The following is an 18,271-nucleotide window of genomic DNA, read 5'->3' as shown; positions in this document are numbered from 1 at the left end:
TTATCTTACCACATAAAACTTGCAGTCATCTGTAAGAACTTGAAAAGCATCAAGCTGTCCCCACTGAACACAGACTTTAGCTCTTAATATCACCATTAAATATCAACCAGTAAAACTGGTTGATAAAACATCATTAATGGTATTGTCGTGAAGTGTTGAAATGCGTGCCTTAGTTTTTGAAGGCCTTCAGCTGAAAGTGCAAGAAGGGGGTCTACTTTGTGTTACTCGGTAAAAAACAACTGAGAACTACTGGAGTTCAGCATTTGGAGTTCAAGTTGAGTTAGAATTGCACTTCTTTCTGGAAAGACAAGTTAGCACAACCGGAAAAAAAAATTAATTACTTTCATTGGGTGAAAGCCAAAGTCAGGCACTGTCCAGTTCTAACTAGGCCTGCTGAAATTAGTGTCCTTTTAGAAGCAACACCATTTCACCTTTGCTCAACAGTGCATCTGACAAAAGCACCCTCAAAGCCAGATTTTGAAATTAAAACAGTGCCAAAACACGTAGACAATTAATAGTCCTCCACCTTAGCTACTGGGAACAAGGACTGAGACCAGACAAACTTGTTTTCCTTGTGATCACCAGCTCTATAAGAAGGCTGGCAGCTTCCTAGCATTAGTCAGTGAAAAGGTTTATTCTCTATTTGGTTCTTCTACAGCATAAAGCCTGGAGAAGTTGAGCCAGAATGTCTTCAGAAGGCTTTCTGAAGGAAATGCAAACCATTGGTGAGAAGTTTCTCCTTAAGCTCCAGAAACTGCCCAAGGCTGACCCAGTGGAGATTGTGTCCTTTTGTGTGGTTCTTCTGTTTATCGGTGAGTTTATTGGTGGAGGCAAAGGGGTGTCATAATGTCTCTTCCACGGGGGCAGCTTGCTGCACAATCTTTGTTGATGGGTTGGTGGTGTTGGCAGTTGTTTTCCAGGCTGTGCTCTGAGGCCCAGTTTAATTTCTAGGTAATTTTTTAATACACAGTGTGTATCTCTACATGCATGCAGAGCATGGTGGGCAACAGTATAGCTTTCCCCAAAGCTCTCATATTTCAGCATTAGTTTAAACGGCAGTATTTTAACCAACTCAGAGCTGCTGAGATGCTTTGAGGCATAGGAGATTTGTTTATGACAAATGGTATTAGGGCTTCTCACTGCCGCAGAAAACACTTAAAAGTCTAAAGACTCTGAATGTCATTCCTGTGCTTAGTTCAGTGGAAGCCAGATGAGGCTATTTACTCTCCTCTGGTAGTGGCAAGATCCCTCCTGCTGCTCCGTGTGGGGATGGCGTGGAAGGAATAACAAAGAGCTGCTCGATCAAGGGGGGGTAAAGTTTGTTTAGACAATGGGAAAACAAGCAGGAAGGCAGGCAGGCCCTCCCCCTCAAAGAGGTACACTTTGATCCCAGCCAAAAGGAAGGGTGTGTATCCAGCCTGGACACTCCTCCCTGGGCTGGAATTCAGAAAGGCACACCTGCTGCTTTATTTTTTTCATACCTACAGCTGGTTCCCCACAGGTCCAGTAACTTGGCAGCCCAGCTCCAGACTTTTAAGGAACACATGCACACACACGTGCACGTTCACACACTCTTACGTATTCTGCAGGATTAAACATGTCATCCTTTTTTATTCCAGATAAACTAACATCTCTCTCCCAACACCAACCATTATGCCTCATGTTGAATAACAGTAAGTTAGCTCACTACTTTATGAAACAAACCTCTGCATTTGAAGCATCTATTTTTTCAGGCTACATACAGAAGAAAGAGTAAAGCCAACCCAGTCATTAATATCTATCCTCATTAAAGGGTACACTGCACACACTCTTCAGAAATGCAACTGCCAGTTTGACTAACCAAATCCTCTTGAGTTGCTTCTGACACAACTGTGGGGAGAGTTGGATCTCCATCCTTTCCAGGCACAACAGCTCTACTTAGTTACTGCATGTCATCTCCAAAACAACAGCCCATTAGACAGGTAAAGATATACCCCCCATGTGGTTTGGTACATAACTCTTAAGATCATGAAATATCCAGTAATGATTGTCCAGATTAAATGGATAACTAATACAAGGGAGCAGGAACTTAGAAGGAGTGAGGTGGGGATGGGGTGGGGGGGAGAAATCAGCAAGAAACCAGGCTTTGTTCTGCTGCTCACCACACAACTTGGAGGAGACGGAGGAGACATAGGGTTATTCTGCAGTGATTGTGCCTATGTCATGAAGCAATATGCTTTGCTTCTCTTTCCAGCTACTGTTCTGCTGCTCATGATCATTGCCTGCAGTTGCTGCTGCTACAGCTGCTGTAGCTGCGATGGACGTCCTGACCACAGACGTAGGAAGATACAAGTCCGCCCAATTGCCCATTCATGAAGTGCAATAAGAGGTGACACAACCTACTATCAAGGACATGCATGGACATCATGATTCAGTCCTATGGGAGTGACTTTCTACACTAGCTCACTGAAAATGGCAATAACAATATTAATTAATATGACTCAGAGGACCAGAAGTCACAGCATGGAATTCCTTCTTTCTGTGACAGCCACTGCTGGGCTCCGTGGTGTGACCAGAAAGGTAACGCTACTTTACCATCACTGTCTCCCTCTTCTAGGGTGGGGCGGGGGTGCATGGACACATGCTGCTGAGAAAACAGACACGCTTTCCCAGTGACAGCCCTGCAGCTGGGCCAGCCAAGGACTCCCTTTGTGAGCATGGAGCCACAGACCAAAGCAGAGAGCACGTACACAGCCTCATGCTAGGCAGCGCCTACTCTCTTCACAAGTGGCTAAATCCAGAAGGATGGTGCTGGGCACCAGCAAAACCCACTGACATCACTGGGAGGTCCACATTCTCAGCGCGTCTCGGATCAAGCCCAAACCTGCTCTCTCAAGAGCCACCTGCAACAGACACGTTTAGCTGAGAGGTCTGCTGAAAACAACAAATCGTGCACCTTCTGATCCAGACATGCCAGCTTGAGGCTCCAAGTACAACTGGTAACAAATGCTCCCTGCTTTATTTCATCAGTGTTACAATGATGTGAAATTGCCAAAGAGAAAAATCAGATCATGTGCAATACCCTTTGTAAACAGAAAAATGAAGGCAAATACAAAAAAAAACTCACCAATGCTACGGTTCATTTGGTCATTCTGCTGCTAAATGCGCTCCTTCCGCATGCCCCATGTGGTTCTGCTCTTCTGCTTATTGCAGGTGAATGGTTCTTGCAGAGCATGGGAGTTACAGGACCTGAACAAATCCCTGTCCTTACTTGAGGGACCTGTGTGCCTGACTCCCTGCACTGTGTGCAGTTTATTTTAGTGGACATAAACATTATGCCAAAGGTATGTTTATTAGCGTACACAAAGGCATTTCAGAGGAATGACATGCAGTATGGTAGCCCTCACTTCAGGGTATACATGCAGCAGCTGACAGTGGGCATTGTGACAAAGCAGAGCCAGCAGAGCTGTATGGCTGAAGTTAACACGTGCAAATAAATCCCTTTTCCATGCTGCAGCCACTGTGTATGTTTGGTTTACACTTCAATGAACTTCAGAAAGGGATTTATGTAAGTACAAGGCTATGGCGCAGGCCACGGCTTTCATAACCGGGACAGCTAAACAAAAGATCATCATACTGCACCCAACTCTGTAAGGCACTGGTCTTTCAGCCCCAAATGGGAAACCAACCAGTTTAAACCTTCCCAAATGGGAAGGTATAAAAAGTTACATGCATATAGAGAAGTCATCTTCTACCCCTGTATTCATACTCCTAAGTGTAGAGGAGTTGAAGGGATTACACATGCATATACCGGAGCCAACATCTAGCTAGAGAGAAAAAAAAATCATCAAGTTTATAACAGTGGGCTTTTCCATATTCTTCATACTTCAAAAGTGACAAAAAAAAAGGAAACTTTGTAAAGAAACCTCTTTTCTTTGATGCCTGCACCCAAATTAGTAAAAACCACATTACATCAGTAGCTTCTCATGTATTTAATGCACTTCAATTTTTGCAAAGAAACTAGAGTTAGATATTTTGCATTTTTGTACTGCTGCATATTGGAATATATCTGCAGCCAGTGACACAGACAATAGTCTAAAACTTAAGAAAGAAAAATACCTCAAACTATCAATGTTACTTTTAAATTAATAAAAACTTTCCAGCAGAAGATGAGGATGTTCCTTAGAAAGCACATATTTGAGCCCCAACTTGAGAACTGCCAGCAGAAGACTGCACTAGTATGAGCTACTGCATGCGCAGTTATACTAACAAAGCGCTGGCCTTATTACGCTGTCCCAAAGCTTTCACTCCCAACCAATATGTTAGGGTAGGATAAGCTCAAGCGTGGCATCAATTTACTCTAATCAACATTCAGAGAGGCATCACACTAACCTCTCTGTCAGATATGTCTTTGCTCATTTTGCTTACAAACCAGCGGCAATCACGGTGACACAGGAAGTCTCAGAACCTCTTTTGCAGGAGACAGACTCAACAGACATTTCTGTATCTAAGTTAAGTCACGAGACCTGTGAAAGAACAGAGCTTACTTTCTTTCCTAGCTTGTGCTAGACAGTGCCAGCTACAGGAATTAACAGAATCCCATTGAGAAATGTTTCAGCAGCATTGAACCAGTCTGTGCTAACAGTCCGGAGGAAGCTCAGCAGGCTGGAAACATACCAATGACTGACAGGTTGCTGTCACTAGGATCAAGCTGCCAGGCCTTATCTCAACAGGAAAAGCTACAAATACATGTTTCCCAGTGGTGTTACAAGTTAAACCACTGACAGATACCAGGCAGGGGGACAAGAGAAATGGCTCCTGCCTTATCTCTGCCGTTCTAAATTCCTGAATTAGAAACAGAGAATAAACACAGAACTATTTAAAAAAAAAAAAAAAAAAAAAAAAAAAAAGGAGAGAAAATTAAGTACTGACCTAAAGAATTCAGATGGCTTTCTGGAGCAGAGGAGGGGTCCCTGGACCAATTTCTACATACTTGCCTGGACATCACAGGCCTAATGTTCTGCTTTGTACCACTGTACTCAGCTGGACTACTCCTATACTTGGTATTTAGATATGCCAATTGTTTGCCTGGGCTGCATGGGGTCTGCCACCTTCTTGTACACACCAAGTCAGGTTGGCCTGAAAGATGCTCAGCAAATCCCCAGCTTACTGCCGCTCTTCAGTTTCTGTTGACTAGAAACATGCCAGTCTCCAAGCCCCTGCTCAGCACTCACACAAGCTTTTGTGGGTTTGGCTTCAATCATTACCCACATAAAGTGACCTGGAATGCCCTGAGCACCAGTGAGGATGGATCCTCTCTGTTTCGGAAAGCAGAGGGAGACTCAGAAGAGCCCAGACTAAGGCAAGACTGCTTCAAACACAGCAACTTCTGTACACGTTGTGAAAGCCTGAGTAAGCCTGGAAGGAACTGCAAGGGAATAGTTACTCTGGTCCTGATGATACAAGTGTTGAAATAATTTCTTTCCCTGAGGAACCTAAAAGAGACCGTGATGTCAGCCTCTCCAGCAGAAGTGGTTGAAGTTCTACTGACGACTTAATTGAATAGCTTCTATTCTGTAACATCATCCCTCTGGTTTCCAAGTGATTTGCTTGGCTTGTGAAAAACAAGTTTCCTTTTACACACACCAGTCTCACACACCACAGTCTCCTCCTTCTCCCCTCCCACCTCTCTCCAGCACCATCCCTCTGGTCTTCTTCAGTTAGGAATGCAAAAGGGAGTCAGTTTTATTGCAGCTAACAGCAGTTCAATGCTCTGTAATGAGTTTATCCACCTAAACTGTCATGATGAAGTTTGGACTGGAGGACAGCCTTGTTCACAGTCTCATTTTAGATATGGCAGTCTCCTAATGGAGCTTACAATACAGATCCAGTGAGGCTCCAGGACACAAAACTCTCTTCTCTGCACCACAATCTGCAGCCTCCCCCAGTCAGAGGACATAGTGGGCCTTTACGAGCACTGGAACACGTGCATGAGCAGCTAAAGCCATGGATAGGAAGAAATGTCTGAGCAACAGCTGAACTAGGTCTTTTTATCTAGGCTCAAGGCCTTTGATTAGATTAGCCACACCTTTGCAGGAAAATCAGCTGTTAATCATTCACTGCACTACAAACAGGCAGCTTCCATGCCAGCCCTACAAGTCTCCAGGTGCAGTAAGGGGGTCTCTCATCACAGGCCAAGATCTCTTGGAGTGGGTGCAGAGGAGGCACCAGAAGAAACACCTACTACAAACGCAACAGCTTCAGGTATTTATAAAATTGTATACAGCTCTCCTATTTCAGGAGATTAACTGTGGTTAGCAGAAGAGACAGAAACTTTCTAGGAGGTATAGTCACGCAGGGTTTCTGCCTTTGGGTCTACAGAACTAGTATCTAGGCTGCCTCCTTTTTAAAGGCAACGGAAGCTATCCGGAACAGCTTTCACGTCCTGTAGGCCTGTCAAGTAGAGACTGGGCATGGTGATCTGCTATAATTCCAGAAAACAAAGCACGAACTGAATATATTTGGCAGCTGAGAAAGAAACAAAAGCTTTAGCAAACTGAAGTGTGAGCTTATGCTCCTAGTCAAATGTGACTTGCTGGGGATGAAACATGCTTTATATGACTAATCCTATTCCTTACAATATTAAGGATACAGGCATAAGGGGCAACAAGTCAAACAAATTTTCAAAAACAGCTTATTACATTATTTTTAGTGCACAGTCATGTTGGAGAGAAAGTGTGAGAAATAATGCATCCTCTCCCTTGAGAAGCAAGGAAGCTTCAGTAAAGCCACAAGATGCTCGCAAAGAGATGCTGAATGTTCTCTAGAAAGCCGATAGCCAAGTCGTTACGCAAAGTATTAGTAAAAGAGCAAGTGTGTAGAATCCACTGAGATCCCAGTTTAAATTATTGCTGGACTTAAGTACTTCATGGAAGGAAAACTTCTGCTTCTATTACAGAGTAACAGAAAGTGTTACTAAAGCAAACTGTTAACAGCAGACCTTTTCTACAGAACTAGACTATTCTAAGCCCTATGGGAGCAACAAGGTGTACAGGAAGATCTTTGTTTATTGTTGGTGGGATTTTTTTTGTTTGTTTTTAAATAAGTGTTCCTTTAATCTCCAGCATGTGTCAGAGTTTAAGTGCTCAGCACCTTTTCAGGAATTTTTCCAATGGTATCGAGCATGTTCTGTCACTGAATGCATGCTTTTCACATACAGGCTGTACAGCTGACAGAGGTGAAGGGTTCATAGTGAACATGCTGGGAGAGATGCTATATTATTTTATTAAAAATAGTGATAAACTATGATTAAAATAAATCTCAACTGCCAGAATCTTTTAAAGCTGGAAGCTTTCCTCTTTACATCTCTGTAGATCTGAGTGTGAAACTGGCCTCAGCTATCTTTCTTATAGTTTATGCTCCCGTTTCCGTGAAGGGTGACTTTCCCTTTTGCAAGTACAGACAGCATGTATGCCTCTATTGGTTTGGGGACTGTGGCGCAGGGCATAGAGAGGATACACCAACATCTGATATTGCTCTTGTCTATCTCCAGCAGGGTGGAAGCCAGCATGTCATCAGTGCAAGAGGCATCCTCAGTTCTGGAAGACCTAAAGAGACTAATTACAACAAGTGACTGGGCTCTTGGAGGGTTAGTGGTGATTAGCATCTTCTGTCTTGTTTTTGTTGCTCTCCTTTTATTTGCTGCCGTCTTTGGGTGCTGCTCATCTCCAAGGCACAGACAGAGTGGTGCATAAACAGCGAAGCTGAGACGCAGTACTTGGAGCCCTACAGCAAGAATCAGCCCATCTACAACCTGATTGTGTTGTTCACAGAAAGTTTTCTCATCTTCTCTCCCTGGGTGGTTATATCCCCCATGCAACTTTCCTGCATCAACAGCAATGCACCAATGCCAGCAAGTTGTTCTGCAAGTCCACAGCAAACTCAATACATAAGGCTACCTGTATTCAGGAACTGCACAACTAGCCAGATACCAAAATCAACTCATCTCTGCCTGGTTTTCATCTTTCAAGCAAAACCATGGGTTACAGGTGGCAAATGGTCAACCACCACTTAAAACTGATCAAGATGTCTTCTGCTGCTGCAGTTACAAGGGGTTTTTCTTTTTCCCCCATCTTGCAAATGGGCAACAGGAAACTCACCAGCAAAAGCTTTGTCTAAGCCCACTCTCTAAAAGCAGATTATACTATTGTTCTCCTGTCATACTTGGATAATAGCCTAAATATACTATGCAAAAACTTGCTTGGCAAGTCTCTTTATTTGTTCTTATTTAGAACCTTGTTCTCTATTTGTTCTTATTTAGAACCTTGCAAGGTCAGATTTTCAGGTTTGCTTTCACTGTTTGGATAGTGAATAGAACAGTATTCATTCAAAATGTAAAAAAAGAAATGCACCATAGCATTCCTTTAAATAGCATCTTGGTTTCCTGTACAGTTATGAGCAGGAAAGCCAGTCAGTGGTGCTGCAATATGCGACTCTGGGATGTATACTGCATGTTATAGAATAGGAAGAATGTACCAAGCTGGGGGAGGGAAGAAAAAGTATGGGAGACATGACTTCTAATTAGGTCAGTGATATTCCCTTACAGAAATCTCTCTTTTGGTGCCCGGTGAAATCTTGTATCCATTACTATTCATCTGAGCAAAACAAAATGTTTTCTCTCTGTCCTTCTTCAGTTATTACCTCACTGCTGCAGTGCAACTCTAGAGAAGGTCCTCACTTCAGATAGCAGTCAGGCTCTTCACAGCATGCGTGAAGTGGGAGATGCTGCAAGATGGTTACATGGAACCTAACCTGTGCCCTCACTGGGACACCACCCTGGAACGTCCTGTGTCTGCTTCTGGCTTGTGCAAGGTTAGTTCAGTGATCCCAGTCCAGTTCTTATGGCACTAGTGTCCATTCCAAGAAATGATTGTCACGACTAACTCCACTGATAACCAGCTTAGGAATCGAGGAGATACCAAGACAAGGTTTCCTGAAGTTAGCATCTAACCAGATAGATACAGCTGCCTCTCAGATCATACAAAACCCAGACACAAACAGCCATCTGGCCACTCTGCTGTGAGCTGGTAACACACACCAGAAGGAGCAGAGCTGCTTAGCCAAGTAAGTGGATCAAACTCCTATAGCAAGAAGCCTCCTACTAGCTACTTCCCAGAATCACCTTGACTTTGGGCAAAGAAATGCTCCTTCAAGTGCCCCAGGACTCAATGTTGTGCCATACTTCAGTACAAGCAAGACTTTCCCAGAGCAACCCCATAAACCCAGCATTTGTTTACCAAACATGACCACAAGGAGAGAACATGCTCACCAAGGCATCAGAAAAGCAGCACGTATTACAGTCACACTGAAAAAGTTGCCCTAGACACAGGTGTGAAAAATGAAACAGAATGTGGACTTGAAAGCAAGACACATGTTGACCATTTTCAGTTAGTGAACACACACTGCTCTAACTGGCGAAATTATAGCTTTGATGTCTTATCTAGCATAGAATAGTAATTAGGACAATTACAGCTTACAAGCCATGAACTAAACCTGAACAATGCACGTTGTGGTTGCTAGTCTGCATTTAGACTGGGCACATCCATAATTTGAGACTGTTTCTGAAACATTTTAAGCACCATCAGCTTCTTCGAAGGTCAATGAGAACCGTGGATACCTGAGATTTAGAAAATGATCAAATCTAAATGCTTCCATCCCATGCTCATTAGGCGTTGTGTCTCCTTGGAAGAGACATGATGTAGTGAAGGAGGAAAGAATAATAAAAAAAAGCAAGTGCAACCAAGTCAACCCATCATCAAAGACAGAACATAGTAAAATTCATAGCCAGAGATGTTACAGTTTAATACCACCATGTCACTTGGTCAGGCTCAAAAACCAACATCTCGGTTAACTCAGAGGTGGGAGGGCATGAGAGATGTCTCAGGGATACCTTTGTTAGTCCAGACAGCAAAATATCAGGTGACACATTCAGTATTTTCTTTTTCATGGATGTGCAAGAACTCAGCTATAACAGTGCTTCAGAAGGAATAGTGCATGGTTTCCCCAACATTAAACAGTATTTGACAGAAGCGTACTCACCCCAGCTCCTCGCAGAAGTTCACAATGGCATCAAAAGCTGTCATCACAGCTTTGTCAGATTCTTTTAAAGTGCCTTTTTTTTCCTGAAAGTAGACGAGGACAGTAACTATAGTTTTCAATTTAAATATAAACAGATAAAGTAACTCTATAGCCATGACCAAATCCAACCCTTCTGATCAATATGGCAAACAGGTACAGACACCACCCTGTCTCTGCTCCACACTTCTGCTCACCCACGCCTCTCTAATAGGGTTGGAGCTGGGTCTGGCAGCCCTTTCCCTTACTGCTTCACTCCCCTCTGCTGTCCCTTGAAACAGCGCTACAGACAGCTCTAGACGCAGACAAACTCATTTCACCTTTGCATGTTCAGAGGTGACTGCAGGCAAGAGGCAAACCAGATCAAAGCAAAGGCAGCATATCGAGGCAGGTGGATACTATTCTGCAGATCTTACTTGGATGTTAGAGAGCTCCTTCTTAATCAAGAAGCTGACTTGATCCCGGTCATTCCTTGAGTAATAGAGACGGCAGCAGGATGGCTTCCCATCTCTCCCAGCTCTGCCAGATTCTTGGTAATACCCAGCCATTGACTTCGCAATATTCCAGTGGGCAACAAATCTGCATGTGATAAGACAAGAGGAAACATAAGGCTGCAGGTTTCTCGGATCACTGCGTACATGATTGTGGTGTTTGCAGACATCGACAACAGTAAAAAAAGAGGGTAGCAAAACCATAAAAGATAGAATTTAGCAGAGCAAGGGATTTTGCACACAGAAATGTTAGTCCTTTTAACACAAGACACAAGGAAAGCAGTAGAGCTATAAGAAAACAAATGCACCTGAACAACATGTGATCATGAGTGATGTCACCCAAATGGATGGAAATGAATGGGCACATGAATATCCCAAATGTGCATACAATTGCACAGCTATGAAGAGTGAGAATAAGGACATTGATTTAAGGAGTTTGGGAGATTTTACCATAAAATACAGCACTGATAAAAAGGTCCCATTTATTTTGTGGAACACAATTTGAACGTAATGGAACATGATTTGAAATACTCGATTTTAAAAAGACACTTTTTTGCCAGTAAAGTTTGCATGCGAAATTCTATCTCACCAAGATCACTTGTAGATGAGGGCACCATTCCCAGCCAGCAAATATGACTATGAATCATCACTAAACTGTATGTAATCTGAAGGAAGGTTTTCAACACAGCACTGCAAGACTGCTTTAAGCCTGCTTGTACCTGAACATTCAGTAATTCAGCTTATACCTGTGCTGAGAGGATTTTACAGTACAGTAACGCTGCCAATGTTTTAAATACCAGTCTGCCTCAAAACCAGCATGTCTCAGAGGCAGGTATGATGCGTATGGGTGTGGCAAAAGATTAAATGACAAAAGCAAGCAAACATGTCTTCAAACACAAACGCTCTAGGAACAGGCCAGGCGGGAAGCATCAGAGCAATTATTCCCCATCAGGAAGCTTACTGAAGAAATTTATAAATAATCTTAAGCAAAATTGAATTGGCAGTAAAGACAGAGAAGCAGATTCCATCAGAAAAAAGAGGCAACACCTCTGTTTTCTCTTTTGTCCAGATGAGTCACCTCCAGAAGTTGTTAGACCTGATCTTACTTCATAACATACACACGAATACTCAGAGCTCTGCCAGCAGAGCGAAGGCTAAGCAGCAGTGCCTTTTTGCCTGAGCTCAGGTATAACGTCCTTTAAACTATTAAAAAATATCCTGTAAAGAGTCACTTTAACTCCATTCCTTGGAAACTAACCAGATTACAAGCATGTTTCAACCATATTTCACTGTCAATCAGCCCGATACATTTCAGTTACTCTGCCTATTTTTAATGACCGCTGTACTGAACAGGGCAGCGTGGTTTCAGCAGGTCATTAATTCATGCTGCCACCCTAGAAAACTTCTCATTTCTCTGTTTGGTAACATGCATTAAGCAGTAAAATAGTCTGTCATTGCTATAGGATCCTGTTACCTGTCAGCAAAGTGACACAGACAGAAGGAAGGCACAGTTGTGAACTGATGTGATCACCTCAATGATGTCCTGCCCCTCACCCACAGTGTTCACAGCAGTTGGTTTATGTAGATTTTAGAGTAAAGATCAGGTGTGGGGGGCGTGTTGGGTGAGCGGCAGCTGAGTTATCCCTCTACTAAGTGATCACAGCTCACAATACTAACTCAGCACAGCTATATTGTGGTGCAGGAATTCTAACAACACAGAGCAATTATGGTGACAGAAGTCCCAGAGGAACAGCAATTGAAAACTTGTGCAAAATTTCTGTCCTTGGACTAGAGCTGTATTTTTTAGATGGTTATTGCCATTTGTGCATTGCTATTTTTTCCCCCATTGCATTGCAAAAGGAGTTCTCTAAAAAAAAGCTGGCTCTGACTATTTTAGTAGATGGTGTATGAACTGTTTTAGATGCAGATTTTCTTCTCACTGCTTTTTTAACAGCAACTATTGCAGTAAGAGAAGTGAAAGGGGCAGCTGTGATTGCATTGAGTGGCTCCTTTTGAAATCCTGGAGGGTGTGGCAAAAAACAAACATTCCTCCAATTTTCTTGGTTTTGAAGATGACTGGCAAAGAGGAGCTCTGGTGCCTTGTTTATAATTTCTTTACAAAACCCTTCCAGGTTTGGCTTTGCTGCTTCTAAGATAAAGAACCTCCAGCTCTGGTTTTGTGGGTTTTAGCAAGTATTCATGAGGTAATAGAGACTAAGGTTTTCCCTTCCCTTTCCTCAGGTTTCAGTCTCTGGTGGTGCACAATACTCAGCCTCACCACACCTGACATTTGCTTTGTCTACGCCCATTCCAAAACTGATGGTTGCAACAATAACAGGGATCTTCTCCTCCATCCATTCATTCTGGACTGAAGTCCTGTCGGCTGCTTTGAGTCCTGGGAAGGGAAAAAGAGGGAAGGAAACAATAACAAAAAAAAAAAAGAAAAAAGAAAAGAATCAAGAGGATTTTCTTCCTCCTCTGTTCCCCCATTGCGAGCCAACCCCCTCACTAATACTGAGTGATGCACGCGCTCCTCCCTGCCCATGTTTAAGCTGGCCTGCGATCAAGCAGAATTCAACAGCAGCTGTTTCTATTCCAAAGAGAAAAATCCCTCCCGGGATAAAAGCAGTTGTTATATTTAGGCCATGCAAGATCCAACAAAACCAACATTGCTGGAGTGATGGGAATGCCATTCCGTTGAAGGTCCTGCACACACCCCTGACACGTGAGCATCAGCCACATTGCAGACCATGCCTAGAAAGCTGTTTTCTAGGTAGCCCCAACCCAGGCCTTAAAGGTGGTACAGTTCAGTTCTACCAGCTACTGGGAAATGCAGATGCAGCTTCCTATACCTGCGTGATACGCCTTGGCTTTCACTCCTCGGTAGCTCAGTTCAATAGCCAGCTGGTCACACACATCCCTCATCCTGCAGTACACAATACCACAACCAGAGTACACCTGGGCAGACAGGAGAAAAAGTCTGTGACACTGTCTGAAGCCAATCAGCAAAGCTGCAGTCATCAGTATGGCAGAGACAGGAGGGATTCCGAAAGCTCATCTCTTCTACAACTGAAAGATACTGTTGCAGCACAAAAGTAAATCAGACATAAAGAGAGTTTCCTTACAAGTCCTAACATCAACCAAATATGGTCTCCCAGCAGGCAGAAGGCAAGAAGCAGTCTCCCTCCGCCTTACACAAACTCAGGTACAGAGGCTATAACTGAGTTGCCAAGAGTTATTTTGGGAATTAGTATTAGAGCAGGAAATTGAATACAACACTTCAAATGTTTCTGTTCACCCTCGCCACACTAGAAGAGCAGAACGTTGTCAAACACACAATGATCACCTGGGACATGACAAACCAAGACAGAAATGCTAGTCACATATTCCTCATCCATTTTCTTTTAGACCAACCCCTTTCTGAGGGCAGCCTTCACATTCTACCTATTTTAGAGGAACTAAAAACCATACATGAACACTTTTAGAGGAACTAAAAAATACTCATTAGCACTTTCCTTCCAGGGACCTCCTCCATCCCTGCCACAGACCTGTTGGGGCTGTACCAACCACTGCAAGGCCAGTGGCCATTAAGATAGATTTTGTTCAGTTTATCCTTCTTCCCCAAGTGTAAAACCTACCCCAGTGGTGTTCTTCACTTCAAGCGCCTTCAGACAGAAATCCTTCAGGTTGGCGTATGGATCAGTCAAGAGCTCTTTGAACTGCACATCATAGAACAAGTTAGATCTGAAGCAAGGAGTTTTAAATGTGGAAAGTGGCTGCTTTAGCTTAAGTGCTGCCACAATGTCCTCCTGGACCTGCTTGGTGGCAGTGGCAGTCAGGGCAACACACGGTGTATTGGGTATGCGAGTGCGCAAGGTGCCCAGCCGTAGGTAGTCAGGTCGGAAATCGTGTCCCCACTGGGAGACGCAGTGCGCTTCATCAATTATCAGGTAGGACAAGAGGTTTCGGGACACCAGGGAGTTCAGCGTAGGCTGGAAGGAAGAGGCGGCTGCCATCTCTGGGGTGATGTACAGGAGCTTTACTTGGGGCTTCTCACTTGCTAAATCAGCCAGGATGGTCTTCTTTTCCTGGGCAGAAAGCTTGGAGTTCAAAGAGCAGGCTTTGATCTTCAGAGCCAGCAAGTGATCCACTTGATCCTAGAGTAAATACAAAATGAAAATTAAATTAAAAGCAAATGGATATAAAGAAAGTCACCATTAGCAAGCCAGACTACTAGGGAGATCCAGGTGAGGCCCCAACTTCCAGATCCAGGATCAAGTCTCAGGACAACATACACCTACACTCAGGGTATTTAGACCGTCAACTCTAGATGCCTTTATCTTCAACTGTGAGCATATCTGTCCAGCTCTAACATCCAACTGCATTTTGTGCATCCATTCACTTTAAGACAGTCTGTTTGCTGCTAGGGAACACCAGCAGGGATCTGTGCAAAATAACTCATCATAGCCACAGCGAGCTGAGACAAGCCACCAACGCATCTCAGGATTTACATGATCAAGTTGTCACAGATGGAAAACGAATACCACCACCCTACAATAACAGAGTGCATTTAATTCCAAAATAGCTAAAGGATGTTATAAACAAAGCTGAGACAGGACAAAATACAAGAATCATGCAAATCACCACTGCAACAGAACCAAGTCTGGATGAGAATCATGCCATGAAAACTGTGAAGAAAACACGGCATCACATCCAGATGAACCCTGGGCATACAAATTCACCTCCCTACCCTTACACTGAGCTGCTCACTTGCACTTGACTACCACACAACATTGCAGAGGATATGAATATTCCTGAAAAATTGATATCTCATTATTTCACTCAATAACCAGTTTCAGTGATTGATTTAATATCCACCGTTTCCTGTTCACAAAGTCAACTCTCAGCCTTCCCTATAATAAACTACACAGACTAAGGTCTTGAAGTCCAGCTACACTGAAATACATCATGATCGTTTCAGGCACAGCCATCCTGTCTCAGGGCTTGGTGAGAAGACCTCTGAAGGTTCACTCCAGCTCTGTTGATTGAGCCCATCTCAACCTATTTGTCACTCTGACACATTCTGCTTCACTTGCAAATCCTGCCAATGGTAATTTTTTTAACCTCCGTTTCACCAATAAATATTGCCTGCACTGGAGCTTAATCAGAAATCCTCGCACGTTAAACCAATTCACTATTTATAGCACCTTTCTGAGCTATATCACGAAGTCTGCTCTTAATTCTTAATGCGTATTACATCGAGACTGTAAAGGAGTTAAAAAATCCACAAAAACCAAAACCCAAACCAGCAGCCTACAACACCAGATATCATGCAACGCTAATCAGATGCTTTACAGAAGTCTAAGCAATGCTACAGCTGCTCTTACAGGGAATGTTTCGCCCAACAGGTGATGAAACAGTAGAAAAGACAAAACAGGGGGAAAAAAAAAAATCTCAGATGGAAGAGCTCAAGGAGCAGCTCTGCTAAACCAGCTTCTTCCCATGACAGAAATACTGACTGCAACAAAAACACATTTTGATGCAGAACAAATTATGCCTTCAAAGGCAACTTCATCATTCCCGAAGTTACTACTTTGTAGGCAAAATCGCAGTTTTTGTCTGGGCAAAGATCCAGTTTGATCCATTTGAGGTACTGTACTTTGTTGCTTCTGCATAGCATACTGGAGGTAAAAGACAAATGGAGAAAATGGAGAAAGGCACAGTTATAAAAACCACCAGGTTATTATCGAAGAAGAAAAAACTCCTTTTAGAAAACTGCATAGTATCATACCAGAGTTACTCTGCTCTGCAGCTAAGTTGCAGTCTCTTCACCTATCACCAGGGTAAGGAAAACACATCGAGACATCAAGATGAGAATCCAGAGGCAGGCCAACAGCAGAGACTCATGGACAGAAAGACAAGAGACAGCTGTGCCTCCAGCGTCTCCCGACCCCCTTCACTGACTGCTTTTCCACAGCTAACAGGAGACAGTTACCTGAATCAGTGCAATCAGAGGTGAAATGACAATGGTGATGCCCACTGCCAGAACTGCAGGAAGCTGGTAGCACAAGGATTTCCCTGCCCCTGTGGGCATGCATACAAAGACATCCTTCTCGCCTGCAAAGACAACAGAAGACAGCTCAAGGCTACTGAGTGGAGGCGAGTTCCCAGGGCTCTGTCTGGAGGGGTGGGTGAAATGGCTTGTAATCTGTGACAAACAGCATGTGTGTGTGTGTACCGTGTGGCATGCCAACAAAAGACACTTCATTTTAGGTTCTAAAAGCGTAGCAATACTTTTCGTGCCTGCAATGGTTTCCTTCAAAGGATCTCTAATTGCTTTGTAAACATTTAGAAACAGCCTTACAAAAGTACCAGAAGATACACAGAAACCAAGATAAAGAGAAGTTAAACAAATTATTCCTACTAATTTTTTTCCACACAAGCTGCTTGCTTTCATCTTACAGACCTCCAGTTACCAAATTACCAGCCCCACGAGAGATCTTTACCACATCCTCTTAAAGCTTATCCCACAAAGATACCTCATAAGAAATAAGGGTTGGAAATCTCAACCACATAGACAGCATCATGCAGTTAGTAACTGTTACCGCACTAAGCAGTGACCACTTCAAGTCAGGGTGATGCCAGTGCGTGCAATGGTAATAGGCAGAGGCTGACAGAACACCGCTTTTGGCCAGTTTGTTGTCAATAGCACGTCTGCATAGCTGCTGGCAACAGATGAAAACTGTAACGATGTCCTGAGTGATGAGTTTGACACTGTTCTGCTTCACATTGTGAGACCTGCCAGGGGACCTGGCGGTTGGCAGTTTGTCTGTGTCAGCTGCCTGTCCAACCAACAACGGTATGTTGGTGGTTACGTTAACAGCAGCAAAATCATGTTTCTGATAGCGGCCACACGATTCAGAGAACAGATACAAATTATGCCAGGAAATCAAGTCTTCTACTGGCATCATCTCTGTCTAACATCATCTACAACAAGGACAGGTTTACTCTTAAAATGTATAAATGTAAACAGTTTTGACCTCATCTGACCGTAAACTCACTGGCAGATGCCTCCAGTGGAGATACCAGCAAGACTGTACTTTGTTTCCTCTTTTCTGGTTGATGCAAAAGTGGGGTTACAGACCAAATGCAAAGGAGAACAGGCAGGGCAAGGCCATGGTCAGAGAGCTTCTGCACAGCACAGGCTTACGCTCCTATGCCACTGAAATGATCTCGGAGCACAGGAAGCCTAGGAGGGTTTGGAGTGCCGGGTGGTCCTGCCCAGTCCGGGTGATCTGTCTCCTCAAAACAGGTGTGATACCAACTCCTGCAGTACCACCCTCAAAGGAAGATGGAAAACCAGACACGTTTCACATCTTTCTGATACTGAGCCTCACCTCTGGCCACAGTCATGGTCGCGCTTTCCTGCAGGGAAGTCTTGAAGGACTCAAACCCGAAGACCTTCCTCAGTGCTTTCCGGACTCTGCCTTCCAGGCCCGGCCGAGCCTCTCCACTCATCTTAGAGAAGCTGTGAACAGTGACAGGAACTGATGCTAAACCTGCACTGCCACCCTCCTCCGGCCGAGGCCTGCCCCGGCTCGTTACCACCTACGTGACCTCCCCCATGGTTACCTTGCCAGGCTCCCCCTTTTTTTTAGCCCCCCCCC

The 18,271-nt window shown here is 43.8% G+C and overlaps 2 protein-coding genes across 2 annotated transcripts in view; one reads left to right on the top strand and one right to left on the bottom strand.

The window, feature by feature from the left end:
• RECQL5 (RecQ protein-like 5) overlaps window positions 1-18,122 on the bottom strand; it is a 37,348-nt gene extending 19,226 nt beyond the window's left edge. Inside the window, exons 1-7 of the mRNA XM_009895842.1 lie at window positions 18,002-18,122; window positions 16,600-16,721; window positions 14,243-14,761; window positions 13,457-13,562; window positions 12,888-12,999; window positions 10,530-10,692; window positions 10,078-10,160 (exon numbers count right to left, since the gene is read on the bottom strand). Coding sequence (XP_009894144.1) covers window positions 10,078-10,160; window positions 10,530-10,692; window positions 12,888-12,999; window positions 13,457-13,562; window positions 14,243-14,761; window positions 16,600-16,721; window positions 18,002-18,122 — 1,226 coding nt within the window. The remainder of the gene's footprint in view (window positions 1-10,077; window positions 10,161-10,529; window positions 10,693-12,887; window positions 13,000-13,456; window positions 13,563-14,242; window positions 14,762-16,599; window positions 16,722-18,001) is intronic.
• SMIM5 (small integral membrane protein 5) lies at window positions 686-2,355 on the top strand. The gene is made up of 2 exons (XM_009895831.1): window positions 686-812; window positions 2,234-2,355. Exons 1-2 carry the CDS (start codon window positions 686-688, stop codon window positions 2,353-2,355), a joined length of 249 nt encoding a protein of 82 aa, XP_009894133.1.
• Window positions 18,123-18,271: the final 149 nt, after the last annotated feature.

Source organism: Charadrius vociferus, unplaced genomic scaffold (assembly GCF_000708025.1).
Source record: "Charadrius vociferus isolate BGI_N301 unplaced genomic scaffold, ASM70802v2 scaffold260, whole genome shotgun sequence".
Classification (NCBI taxonomy): Eukaryota; Metazoa; Chordata; class Aves; order Charadriiformes; family Charadriidae; genus Charadrius; species Charadrius vociferus.
Note: the sequence above shows the minus strand (reverse complement) of the source record. Positions and strands in the feature narration are given on the sequence as shown.

Coding starts and splice junctions, on each gene's coding strand:
- SMIM5 (XM_009895831.1), top strand. CDS start 686: ATGTCTTCAGAAGGCTTTCTGAAGGAAATGCAAACCATTGGTGAGAAG. Junction 813..2,233: donor TGTGGTTCTTCTGTTTATCG/GTGAGTTTATTG, acceptor TTCTCTTTCCAG/CTACTGTTCTGCTGCTCATG.